Below are 13,865 nucleotides of genomic sequence, written 5' to 3'. Positions count from 1 at the left end.
TGGAATAATGTAACGAAGGGCCTGAAATTGTCAGAACTGATTACTACGGTGGACTTAAAGTCAATTTTAAAGAATTTAGAAAATAAAACTCTTGGTAAATGTGACTGGTCCTAAATCACTGAAATCGTTTGAGAAAATTGTACCAGTTTATGCATCATAACTGGATTTTTGTATTTGACCTTGTATTGAATAATAACTGGATATTGTGTTCACTCATTTGTACTGTGTAACAGTTGTATTTGTGTGTTTGTACTGTTTGTGTTTATTGTTGTAACAATGTTTATGCTGCTCTCTTTGTCAGGTCACTCTTAAAAAGAGATTTTAATCTCAATGAGACCTTTATCTGGTTAAATAAAGGATATATATATATATATATATATATATATATATATAATATGATACATATATTGAAATATTCACGTTTTATTTTGTGTCATGTCTCTCAGGTTCCGTTTTGTCGTCTTAGATGTGACTGATGTAAATTATTGTGTTTTTTTATTTACTTCCTGGTTTAATTAATGGTTAAATAACTAAAACAAAAATGGTTCAAGTGTGTTGCAGGTCTTACTTTTACAGAGATCCAGGAAGAGCTCCTCGATGCCTTTATTTAGCTTGGCTGATGTGTGGTAATGTTTGGCCCCCACCGACTCCGCATAACTACACAAACAAAGACAGACATATACAGAGGTATGATGAGCCATGCTCAGATTACTTCCACAAGAGTGAAATGTCCGCCGACCGACCGAGTTCATCGTCGTCCGTGTTTATTTGTTCACAGCGGAGCAGCTCGACATGGAAAAATCAATGTTCACTGTGTGTTTGTTGAGTAACAGCAGCAGCTCTCACCTCTCAGCCTCCTCCACTGAAACATGTCTGTCTTTGTCCAAATCAATTTTATTACCTGCAGAGAAAAGAAAACACACGTTCGGTCAGACTTTATGAATCAGTAGAGATCCCGTCTGACTCACTGGATCACACATCAAACATGGTTTAGGTTTCAGACCGCTAACGTTGTAAGTTAAAGGATCAGTCTGCTGATTTTCTACGCTTTATTTCTCCTCAACAAATCTCATGTTTGGATCCAAACCAACAATGAACTGATCTACTAACAAGTATTGTGTGTGTATCCAAAGTCTGATATATCTTATTCCTCCATTGTTGTCCAACAGCGATCATGTTTTCAGTCTCCGGAGAGTAGATCAGTTTATTATTGGTTTAGCTCTGCACATTAGATTTGTTGATATTATGAAAAATATAGAAAATCACCAGCGTTATGCTTTAAACTGACCAGGACATCTAGAAATCAGAGAACCATCACATCAAAACCATCATATCAAAACTACTATCTGGTTTCTAAGTATTTTTCAAGCGACGGGCAAAAACTTTGATCTGTAATGATGATGGGGGGGAGCGGGGGGGGGGGGGTCATAAAATGCTCTGTTGTTCTCTGTAAACCGGCCTTTTGTTCTCTTTGGAAACACAAAGAGCAGAACAGAAGAAACCAGCGAGTCAGAGGACTGATCATCATGACACCAAAGCATCTGAGAGGGAATGTGTGGAAGCATTTTGACGTCAAAGATGGAAAAACTGGATTAAAGGTGAAACTGATTCTTATTTTCACTCATGTAGCAATTTCTATGAGTCTTTAACTATTGATTGTTGCTGTTATTCAACAGAAAACATTGAGTTGGGTTTGTTTCTCCACAGGAAGCTGTATGAAATCTGATAAACTGCCTCACGTGATGTCACTCAGCACTTAGCATAACACCAACCAAACAGACGGTGGCGCAGTTGCATCGTGGGTAATGTAGGCGTCAGGCTTTAGGAAGAAGGGTGGCACAAAACAGACGCTTTTTTAAACTGATGTTTGCTTTTTTTGATGTTTTTTTATGTGTTGTGACTTGAAAAGTTCTATATAAATGATTTTTTACTCACTCTTTTTATATAAAAATACTGATCAGTGCAGCTTTAAGCAGCTAAAAAAAGAATTTGACTTGAAGGACACGAGTTTGTCACATTTTCCATCAAAGGTGGGCGTACTGGAAACATTTAGCTTCTATAAAGTTAATATCCAAGTTTCTGTTTCAGCACTCTGACTGTGAATGAAAAGTGCGGTACAAATTAAATGTATTATTATTATATTATTTCTAATTAAAAAACACTAAAATGACATTTTCATAAAACAGCAGATTCTATAATTGTATCTCCGGTACAAACACATGATGACCATCATCAACATAATCCAGTTAAAACACTTTATTCCCTCCATGAAGCCACACGCAGACAAACAACTTGATACGAAGACGTCATGACAACACAAACAACAGACCAGAAACAAACAAAAACATGAAAACAGGCCTGTTGAAGGATTTATGCACCGGCTTGTTTCTGTTTTCTGCATCAGGCAGGAAGAAAACTCACTCAACTGTTTAGTCAATAAAATCACAAAGAGTCCAAAACCCCAAAAATATTCAATTTATGATGATATAAAAACAGAGAAAATGATTTTGACCTATAATTGGATAATTAATCACTAAATCAACATAGCTGTTGATTAAATTACTGTTTGATGGTCTAATCAATAATTGATTAATTGTTTCGGCATTTTGTCAACCAACAAAATAACTCTGAATTAAAACTGGTGCTTCAAGATTAAAATCTTTAGAGCCGCAACTAACAATTTCATCAGTTAAATTACTGATTACCCTTCAATTAATGCAGTACGAGTCAAAAACAACACTGAATATCCATAAGTCAACATCCGTGTGGTTGCCTGGGAAACTCTTTAAGGATTATGGGTTATTATTGCGTAATATGCGCACGTAGCCAGCGAGTGGTTGAGCGAGTGCGAGCGGCAGGAAGGTGACGGTGTATGCTAGCAGAGCAGAGGACGAGGTGTGTGTCAGTTAATAAATGCTGCAGGCTCTGAAGGCTCAGAAGTTAGCAACAATGTGTTAGCATAACCTGAAGATGCTAAACAGAGAGCAGAGAAACGTGTGGCTGCTGAGTTTTACTCTGCACATTGCATCAAGATGATTTTGCCTTTTTACATGTTGCACTAATAAACTGTCTGTCTCTGGCTGAAATCGTACCTAACACTTAAATTTGACAAAAATAATGCTTAGAGGAATAAACATTTAAAATGTGCATTAAAAAAAGCAGCAAACGGGACTAAAACATGACTAAAAACCACATTTTCATCAGGAGACTGAATCACTGCTGCTGAGATTATAGTTTCATTATAAAGTTCTAGATTTGTGTGATCAGGATCAATAAGTGTGATAAGTGAGAACTTACCTACTATACATAAACAAATCTCGTTCCCCAACATTTTCCTCAACTCTTTCACCCAGTTCTTCACCTGCGACACAAACAAACTCACATTAATGATTCATCAGTTATGGCTGTGCTTTATCATTCAAACAATAAAACTTTATTTGTGTTGCAGCTTTTATACAGGTCGCAATTCAAAGTGCTTCACTGATAAGCCGAACAAACATAAACAGCAAAATAATGAGATTAATGCACACGAGGAATAAAAATGATGAAAATATAAAACTGTAATAATAAAAATAGAGTGAAATAAAAACTAGATAAACAACAAAATCAAATCATGAGAAAACAACTGTGTCGGGCTGTGGAGTGCTCCCGGTCTTATCTAAACCATCGCTATGGCAACAGATCAGCTGACTGACTGCCTTTCATGTTTCATGTCTTGTTTGTGAACAAAGTTTATCAAAACGGCTCATCGTGTATTTCCTCGTCTGTTACGGCCGACAAATGTTTGCTCTGAGATCCTTTTAAAAAGATTCTCAGTTCATCTGTCACAAACGATCAGCTGCTGTCAAAGTCTCAGATTTAAAGAAGCCGGAACCAACAAATATTTGGTATTTTTCTTTTAAAAAAAACAATTATTTTATCATCAAAATAGTTGCCAATTAATTTCCTGTTGATCGACTGATGAGCGTGTGATCATGCTCGTTGGAACGGCGGCAGTGAGACGTCTCCAGTTAAACCTTTATCAATATCGATCGGTAACTGGGACGACGCGGCTGGTGAAACATAAGTTGTGCAGGTTACAGCTGTTATTGCAACGTGTCAGATACATATTTAATCAACATTTGATTGCTTATCATCTGCTGCTATAATAACACATAATATTTATATTATTCTTACTTTGTATACTGAGCATCTTATATAGTATCATAGAGGTGATATCAGGGCCAAAACAATGTTTATTTATGTGTTTGTACAAGTGTTTGCTGCCGTTTAAACAGATCATCAATGACAATACAGTAAAACACAGTTGTAATAAGATAAAATATGTATAGTAGGAGAAGTTATAACTGTAACAAATACTGTAAACACTAAAAATGTCCACATATCTGCTTATAAAGCATTTATTAGATGTTTAAGGAGGGCTGGAGGAGGTGAATACCTTCTGAAAGGAGTCTTCGTCTGTAATGTCGTACACTAGAATGGCTCCATTGGAGTCTCTGTAGTAGATGGGACCTAACGCATGAAAACGCTCCTGACCTGCCGTGTCCTGCACACACACACACACACACGCACACACACACACACACACACACACACACACACACAGTCATGTTAATGTGTTCAGGATAATGTTGCTATGAATGAAAAAGCAGCAGCAAAGATCGACAGACTGATTTTACCCAAATGGCCAAGTTGACTCTTTTCCCCGTGATGTTGAGCTTCTTTGTGAGGAAGGACGCCTGCAGAGAAGAAGAAGAAGAAGAAGAGAATCTGTTGATCACTTTCTGGATTCATCAAAATGTCTGTTTCCCCACAACACAAAGATATTCACTTTACTGTCATACAGAACTAAAATATTCACATTTAACAAGCTGGAATCAGAGAAATTTAACTTCTTTTTGTCTTTAAAATTGTTGGCAATTAAATTCCAATCAACTAAATCATTTAATCCACTAATCTGCAGCTCTGTTGATGATCATTCTGATTAGATTAAAATCAGCAACAACTTCATATTTGTTTTAGTCATTTTTAAAGCAAAAATTGTAAAGTTTTCCTGGTTGCAGGTTCTTTAACGTGAACTAAAGGTTTTGTGGTTTCAGACTGTTTATGAGTGAAACTGTTTCATGTTTAATATTATATCATATTAATAAAACAGAGGATTGGAGGGACTCAAATCTGAAGTCTAAAGCTCTTTTTATTATAAACAAACACATGATATTGGAAATATTAACGTCTAATAAATGAAAATAACTGACAGAACATTAATCAAGTCATTTGCAGCCAATTAAACACTGACGGAGCTTCGACTTCTTCTTCTGTCACGTTGACACTCGCTGTTTCTGCAGAATTATGAGTCACCTTCACCACACCTTCCTCCTCCTCCTCCTTCTCCTCCTCCTCCGCTTCCTCTAACATGTAGTCACATGAATATCTTCATGGAAAACGTGACCTTTGACCTCGGAGGATTAACATACTGCTGCGCTTTACTTTAAACCTCTTTTGGAGAGAAGCGGCGCCTGAATAACTCAAGACGAGTTTATTCGAAACATCGACCGTGATCTTTTACAAACAGCTTCTCACGTTGAGTCACAAACATCCGTCTGTTTCCTTTTTCACCTGCAAACTGTTTCCAGACAAACATGAGCTGAACACGACTCTGATAACAACCCAAAAAGGTCAAAGTCCACCGGGGTAAAAGGTTGAGTTATTTCTCTTTCCTCCCCGAGCGTTTCAGATTTATCAGCCTGCTCGGTGGGAAAGAGACCGTCGGCGTCACCGAGGAGAGTTATCGCCATGACGACCCAGAGAGAGATTTATCAGTGAGGACGAGAGAGAGCGAGAGAGAGAGAGAGAGAGAGAGAGGTCGTGCAGAGGGACGAGTGAGTGGATGTGTGAACGTGAGGTCGGTCAGCTGACTGAGTGTTTGTTGGACATGTGCTCCGACGTCTAACTAAAAACACAACTAGTGGTTCATTTCATTTCCCCGTAAACACTGAAACATCAAACCAGCTGCAACATGAACAGTTTTGAGGTTCTTATACTTTACTTGAGTATTTCCATGTGATGCTACTTTCTACATTTCAGAGGGAAATATTGTACTTTCTACTCCACTACATTTATTTGACAGCTTTAGTTACTTTTCAGATGAAGATTTGACACAATGGATAATATAACAAGCTTAAAATACAACACATTGTTAAAGATGAAACCAGTGGTTTCCAACCTTTTTGGCTTTTGACGTCTTACAAAAAGCAGTGTGTAGTCGGGGTCACATTTCACATGTCTATGAGTTGTTAACAGCTCCACCAAATAGTGATTTTTCCCTCTAAACTTCTCACATGCTTTCATTTCAATAAATGTTCAAATGATCCAATATTTCAGCAAAAATCAAAGATTAGAGAAAAAGTCCAAAAACTGAAAACAGATTTGTGTATCAGAACTTTGTTTTTTCTTCTTTCCTCTCCCATTAATCATCTCACCACCCCTCAGATTTATCTGCTGACCCTTTGGAGGGGCCCGACCCCTAGGTTGGGAACCAGTGGACTAAACTAACTAACTGTATATAAAGTAGTGTAAACTAGCTCCACCTCCAGCAGCTACAACAGTAACATGCTGCTCTAACACTGATGCTTCACTATTAATAATCTAATGATGTCATATATAATAATATATCAGTCAGAGGGACCAAACCACTACTTTTACTGCAATACTTTAACTACATCAAGCTCATAATACTAATGTACTTTTACTGCAATACTTTAACTACATCAAGCTCATAATACTTATGTACTTTTACTGCAATACTTTAACTACATCAAGCTCATAATACTTATGTACTTTTACTGCAATACTTTAACTACATCAAGCTCATAATACTTATGTACTTTTACTGCAATACTTTAACTACATCAAGCTCATAATACTTATGTACTTTTACTGCAATACTTTAACTACATCAAGCTCATAATAAAGTATTTTTACGTTGCTGTATTTGTACTTTTACTGCAGTAACGGATCTTCTTGGCTGCTTAAGAAACATTTTTATGTAAAAGAGGATTTTATTAAGAGGGAAAAGTTATTCTGGAGTTTCTTCTCTTTGGTAAATTCCACTGAGTCAAATGTGGATTGACAGCGTCTGAGGAGTAAATATGTAAAACTTTTCCACTCTGAAGAGTCTCATGACAGACGTGACAGTTTAATAATGTGGAGCTCGTGCTCGGAGATGACTTCATGCTTATGAGCAGAAACCGTCTCCAGTTTCTACAACGTTCTCTGATCTTTCTGCGGAGAATCTCTTCGGATACGTGAGAAAAAAAACAGCCGTAAAATAATCCTTTATCTGCTGCCGACGGCGCTCCCATAATGCACCTCTGTGTGTTTTCTCACGTGCCCTGAAGACCCTGCAGACGCATCGCTGAGGAGCGTCGGAGATCATGTGACTGTTTATATAGACGAGCTGGAGGAGTCCAACAGTACACCCCCCCCCCCTCTTCCTCCCATCATCATCATCATCATCATCATCATCATCCTCTCTGTCCACAGTCCCACTATCCTTCATCCCTACAAATATCTGATGACATCGTGTTTACATCCACATTTATCACCAATTTTATTTACAGGATATCGGTAAAAGAGCATCAATCAAACACAACGGAAATATGACATTTCTGTGTAATTTCACGTATTCATGTGAGGAAGGTTAGAGTCTCATCATCATCATCATCGCTCCACACAGATCTGATGTGAGCTTTTAAATTGTCGATTATCTTCTTTTTGTTTGTTGTTTTGCCTCGATGTTTATGATTCATGAATAATTAAAAACACATTTATATCAATTACAGCTGCAACGATTAATCGATTAATCGATGGACATAATTAATCTGCATCTATCTTGATAATTGAATAATTTTAGTCTTTTTTTTTTTTTTTAAAGGAAAAATGCAAAATATTTGTTGGTTGCAGCTTCTTAAACGTGTCACACATGACAGTAAACTGAATATCTTAACTGTTGATCAGATAACAAAACTATTAATCGAGGAAACGATCAATAAAAAGGAAATAATGGTTTGTTGCAGCCTTAATATCACAGAATAAAATATTACAGAATTGTGATTGTTATATAACTCAAAGTGCAGCATAATGTCCAGCTCTACATGTGACCGAACACTAGATCACTGGTTCCCAATCTGGGGGTCCTGACCCCCACTAAGGGTCACTAAAGCTTCCCAGAGGGGTCGCTAAAAAACAACCAATCAAAGAGCTAGAACAATAACACAACAACACTGGATTATTAACTATAAATGTCAGGTAAAAAAAAATTAAAAATATATAGAATACAAACAGAGAAATGTATAAAAATATTTTTAAAAATCATCTCTAATATTCACAGGAAGTCATCTGCACAAACTGATCCAAACTTCTACTTCCTGCTGTTATTGCTTCACTATTTGGGCTCATTGTACAGTTAATCACTTGTTCTGTGCTTTTATTTCTATAAAGCTTTGAATATTATGTGAAATATCCATAAAATGTGTCAGTTTAGTCATTGATAGAACGAGGATCCATTAAACACTCTAAAACTTTTACATCCAGCAGATTTCAGGCTGAAGCTTTGACGCAAGAAGAAGAAGAAGAAGAAGAAGAAGAAGAAGAAGAAGAAGAAGAAGAAGAAGAAGAAGCTGCGGGTACACAAGAGCTCTGCTGATGATGCAACCCGCATACTCAAGAGGTGTTCGAACGTAACACCGGCTTACACAACCGCAGCTAACCGATGCTGAACCACAGCTCAGACAGAGAGAGAGAGAGAGAGAGAGAGAGAGAGAGAGAGAGAGAGAGAGAGAGAGAGGAGGAGAGAGAGAGAGAGAGAGAGAGAGAGAGAGAGAGAGAGAGAGAGAGAGAGAGAGAGAGAGAGAGAGAGAGAGAGAGAGAGAGAGAGAGAGAGAGAGAGAGAGAGAGAGAGAGAGAGAGACAGAGAGAGAGAGAGAGTGAGAGAGAGAGAGAGAGACGGAGACGGACGACTGGAGAGAGAAGGGGGCCCCTGGGCCAGGGGGGCTGCAAGTCATTATCGAGGGACGCTGCATCATACTTCCTGGGATTTTTTTTTTTTTTTGACTCTCTCTCTCTTCTCCTAAAACCTCCAGTCAGTAAGAGTTTCCTGTTACAGGAGCGGCAGCTGATAAACAAACCAAAGCAGCCGGCTCTGAAACAGGATATGCAAACACACACACATGCAGACGGTGAAAGCTTCTTATCAGCCGTAACGCCAACGACCACGACCGTGTGGACCCAATATGAAACCTCCAGTTTACGTTTCACACGGCTTTCTGTCCTCGCCCGGCCTTTCCGGACCGTTCTCTAGAAGTTCACGACTGAATAAGCCGGTAAAACGTCTCCTGTGCCATCTTTTTAGGAGAAAGAAGGAAAAAGGATTTAAAATAAAAGTCTATTTTTTTTTTTAAAACAACAGCTTCCTTTACGGGTTTATGTTGACATGAGACTCCTCAAAGATTCAATTACAATGTTGTTGACGGTGAAGACGATGATGAAGAGAGACGCCGTTGTCTTTTCTGCTCACTATAAGAGCTTCTTCCATCCACCTGTTTTTATGCACTTTTTCAAATTGCACGTAAAAAACGAGCGAGTGAAAAGGCTGGAAACTCAAAACAAGTTGAAACATCCTCACAGTCGCTGAAGAGCTGAAACATCTGATGTGTGTGGAGCGATGATGATGATGATGAGGAGGAGGCTGTAACCTTCCTCACATCAATACATGAAACTAGCAGAAACGTCATCATGTTTTCCATCGTTTGAGCTTTGACTGCCGCTCGTTTAATGACGTCATCTGGTTGTGTCTTCTTCTTCTGCGACGGTTTAAAAGGCACAACAGCAGCGGACGGAAAACAAACCTTCATTTCTTTTGCTGTTTTTTTTATGTAAATTCTGTTATAATTTGCTCTGAATCTGGACTGAAAGCAGGTGAAACAGAAGTCATTCAGTTATGTTAGTACGCAAAGTGAAGAAAGACGGTCGCTGTGTGAGCTGTAATTACAGTCGCGGTGACGTCACCAACACGGATACCGTGTCTAACGGCTGGACGTTAATCCAGCTTCATCAGCAGCGGCAGACATCGCCTGCTTTTAGCTTTAAAGCTGCAACTAACGAGTATTTTCCCCCAATTAATCATTTTGTCCATAAAAATTCTTGTTATTATTTCAAGGCGACGTTTTCAGACGTTCAGTTTATTTTCACTTGTGACAAAGAAAAGCTTCAAAATCGTCACATTTGAGAAGCTGAAAGCAAATATTTAACGTTTTTGCTTAAAAAAAAAAAAGATAAAAAGATTATTTGATTATCAAAATAGTCGAGGATGAATCTGTCAGTCGATTGAATCAATTCATTAACTGATCACCGCGGCTCTGATCTATTTTCTAATTTGTGTGATTCACTTCAAGGCTTCTCAGCATAAATGATACCAATCAATTCATTTCTGGGTAAAATCTGCAACGATTAATCGATCAGTCGATTGACGGAAAATAAATCAGCAGCTATTATGATCATCGATTCATCATTTTGAGTCTTTTTTTTTTAGGAAAAATGCTCAAATTCTCTGATTCCAGCTCTTCAAATGTGAATATTTTATAGTTTCTTTAGTCCTATAAGACAGTTAATATATATATTTATATATTTGTCTTATGGACTGTTGATCAGGACAAATCAAGACATTTGAGGACGTCACTTTGGGCTTTTAGAAACATTCATCAACGTTTTCTGGACCAAACGACTAATGGAGAGAATAATCGACATATTGAACAATAATCTTTAGGTGCAGCTCAGGTTTAAATCTCATTAACTCTCCAGAAAAACAGCGTTTTCATCACATTCACACTGTGGATCAGTTGACTGGTGGTTGAGAAACAGTGTGAAGAAAGAGACTCACAGCCTGAACTCTCCGTAGAGGAAAAAAACGACTAAAAAACAACAAACTGTGGTCATTAATGTTACTCAGTTAAATATTGAATCTTACAGTCAGAGCAGCAAATCTTCACATTTCAGCAGCTGGAACCAGAATGTTTGGTATGTTTGTTTCATAACGAGGGTTTTGCAGATGAAGAAGGAGAGAAAAGACAGAAACTGAGCACCTGCGACCAGGAAGGAAGACGTGAAGAGAAGTGAAACTGAAACTTCACTTTTATTTGATAATTATTCAAAGTGATTATCAGGCTGAGCGGTGATGAGCTGAGTAACAGAGAGGATCAATAGGGGAATGAATTATGATTATTATTTATTTATTACTATTCTGACTTTTTACAACTTTTAAAATATCACTCAAAAGTCAAAGTAGAAGACTTGGGACCTTTCATGTAAACTCGCCTTTTAAATCCGCAAGAAAAATACAATCAATTGTTTGTTTTTTGGTGAATTTGCTGAGGAGAAACTCCTCCTGTTGTTGCTCTTCCTCAGATCGGCCGTTAAGCTCCAGGCTGCCGAATATCCCAGAATGCATTTCGCACCAACCGGCAGCCATGTTGGAGATTAAGCTGTTGTAATTTTCAGACTGTTAATATGTCACTTTATTAAGTTTTAATATTTTTCCAGGTGACAAAGTGACCATCTTCAGTCGAAGCCTGGCTCACTTCCTGTGGGCTTGGTCGCCACTTCCTGTATGCTTTGTTTCAAACTGAAAGCTGTCTAGAGTTTCGTTCACTGTCCAGACATAAACCAGGTTCTGAACAAGTTTTGTTTTCTTCCTGACTGCTTATTGTTGAACTTTCTCTCACTTTCCTTTTACATCAAACAGCAGTTTGAAGACAGAAGGTGGCAAACGATGTACAGATTGTGATTTAAGAATATATGTAATAGAATTTGCTGCATATAAACACTTAATAACTGGTTTATAACACACTATAATGTAGTTATAAGCAGATTTTTAATTTTTAAGTGTTTATTAATGTTCAGTATTTGTCAACAGTTGTTACTTTTATATTATTACAACCATGCTGTTGTTCATTATCTGTTTATACAACGACAAACACTTCTGAAGGTCCACAGAGTTACAACGTACAAACACCTGCTTATAACTACATTATAACGTGTTACAAATTATTAAATATTTCTATACGGCTTGTAAACGTATTTATTTGCTTGGCTCAACATCATCTATGTGGTATTATCACCTTTTTTGTGTGTGAAAATCACAGTATGTAAGTCTGATTATGTGACGGCTGAATGACGCAGCAGCACCCGACGAACACGGAAATGACGTCTACAGATTGTCTGATTGGTGGAAAACTTCTTTACCTCGCAGGTTGACCTGTGACCCGGGAGAGATTAAACATATCACCGAGACGAAATATTCATACAGGTGTGTTTTTAACTATCAAGGACCAGCCCTCATCGGTTATGAGGACTGGGTGCCAGGTTAGCCTGTTAGCATGGATGCTAGCTGCTAGCTTGTCTACAACGCGGTATTGCAATATTGCGGTTATTGCGACAGCTTTGAGTCGGGGTCACATTTCACATGTCTATGAGTTGTTAACAGCTCCACCAAATAGTGATTTTTCCCTCTAAACTTCTCACATGCTTTCATTTCAATAAATGTTCAAATGATCCAATATTTCAGCAAAAATCAAAGATTAGAGAAAAAGTCCAAAGAATGAAAACAGATTTGTTTTTTCTTCTTTCCTCTCCCATTAATCATCTCACCACCCCTCAGATTTATCTGCTGACCCTTTGGAGGGGCCCGACCCCTAGGTTGGGAACCACTGGACTAAACTAGCTAACTGTATATAAAGTAGTGTAAACTAGCTCCACCTCCAGCAGCTACAACAGTAACATGCTGCTCTAACACTGATGCTTCACTATTAATAATTTAATGATGTCATATATAATAATATATCAGTCAGAGGGACCAAACAATTTATTTGTAATGGAGTATTTTTATTTTGTTGTATTGGTACTTTTACTTAAGTAAAGGATCTGATTACTTCCATCTCTGATTATTAACAGTCTGTGTGACCGTTTCACCTGATATCAGATATCAGATACACATTTCTTGGCAGGTGATCAGTTTGACTTTCTCCTCCGTCACCTCAGATAATCCCAGCTGGACTGACGGCTCCAATTTCAGCCACAACACCTTGTATGTCTCGCAATAACCCCGCTTTCCCGGGACGGCTCGGGCTGCGCAACACGCGTACACTGCCAAGTGACAGCAACAAAACACCCACCCACCCCCCCCAACCAAACACCCCCCACCCCAACAAAACACCACCACCACCCTCCTCTGCTTTGATTTCCAAAAAAAACAAAAAAAAAAACAACCCCAACCCCAGTTAACTGTCACGGCTCCGGGGCGGGCCGGCCAGCTCCCCGGCGGTTAGCAGCAGCTTCCCGGCCGTCTTACCTGTAGAGTTGTGATGTGTTTGTCGTTGAATTTGTTCTCGCAGTAGCGCAGCACCAGCGACGTCTTCCCCACACAGCCTTCCCCGAGCAGCACCACCTTGAACGAGTATGTTTTGCTGCTGTTGCCGCCCGCCCCTCCGGCCGCCATCGCTGGCAGTTTATATCAAACAAATCTTCGGTTTTTATATCAAAAACAAGCGTTATCCTGCTCGCGCTGCTAATGCTAACTGAAGTCCTGCGTAGCTCACATCGGCTTCCGACTTCTAAAAAATGAGCTAAAATCAGGAGAAAAACGCGTCGACAACATCAGCGGAACAGACTTTTATAAATATCTAGCAACAGACGGAGAGGAAATATGTTTTGACAGCGAGCTAATTCTCCTTTAACCTGCCGCGGATGCCCGGTTTTCACCCAACTAATGGCGTCTCTTTGAGCTAGTTATAGTTAGCCGGCTAGCTCCGCCA

At 38.6% G+C, this 13,865-nt stretch overlaps 2 protein-coding genes across 2 annotated transcripts in view; one reads left to right on the top strand and one right to left on the bottom strand.

The window, feature by feature from the left end:
• LOC137175676 (tetraspanin-8-like) overlaps nt 1–13,865 on the top strand; it is a 77,675-nt gene that overhangs the window by 41,381 nt on the left and 22,429 nt on the right. The gene's annotated exons all lie outside the window — the stretch shown is intronic.
• The window catches only part of rab21 (RAB21, member RAS oncogene family), a 23,660-nt gene extending 9,795 nt beyond the window's left edge, over nt 1–13,865 (bottom strand). The window contains exons 1-6 of the mRNA XM_067581889.1: nt 13,403–13,865; nt 4,680–4,739; nt 4,439–4,546; nt 3,298–3,361; nt 847–901; nt 569–657 (exon numbers count right to left, since the gene is read on the bottom strand). Coding sequence (XP_067437990.1) covers nt 569–657; nt 847–901; nt 3,298–3,361; nt 4,439–4,546; nt 4,680–4,739; nt 13,403–13,549 — 523 coding nt within the window. The 5' untranslated portion in view covers nt 13,550–13,865. The remainder of the gene's footprint in view (nt 1–568; nt 658–846; nt 902–3,297; nt 3,362–4,438; nt 4,547–4,679; nt 4,740–13,402) is intronic.

This window comes from Thunnus thynnus, chromosome 23 (genome assembly GCF_963924715.1).
Source record: "Thunnus thynnus chromosome 23, fThuThy2.1, whole genome shotgun sequence".
NCBI lineage: Eukaryota > Metazoa > Chordata > Actinopteri > Scombriformes > Scombridae > Thunnus > Thunnus thynnus.
The sequence above is the reverse complement of the archived record's forward strand: the minus strand, read 5'-3'. Positions and strand labels throughout refer to the sequence as shown.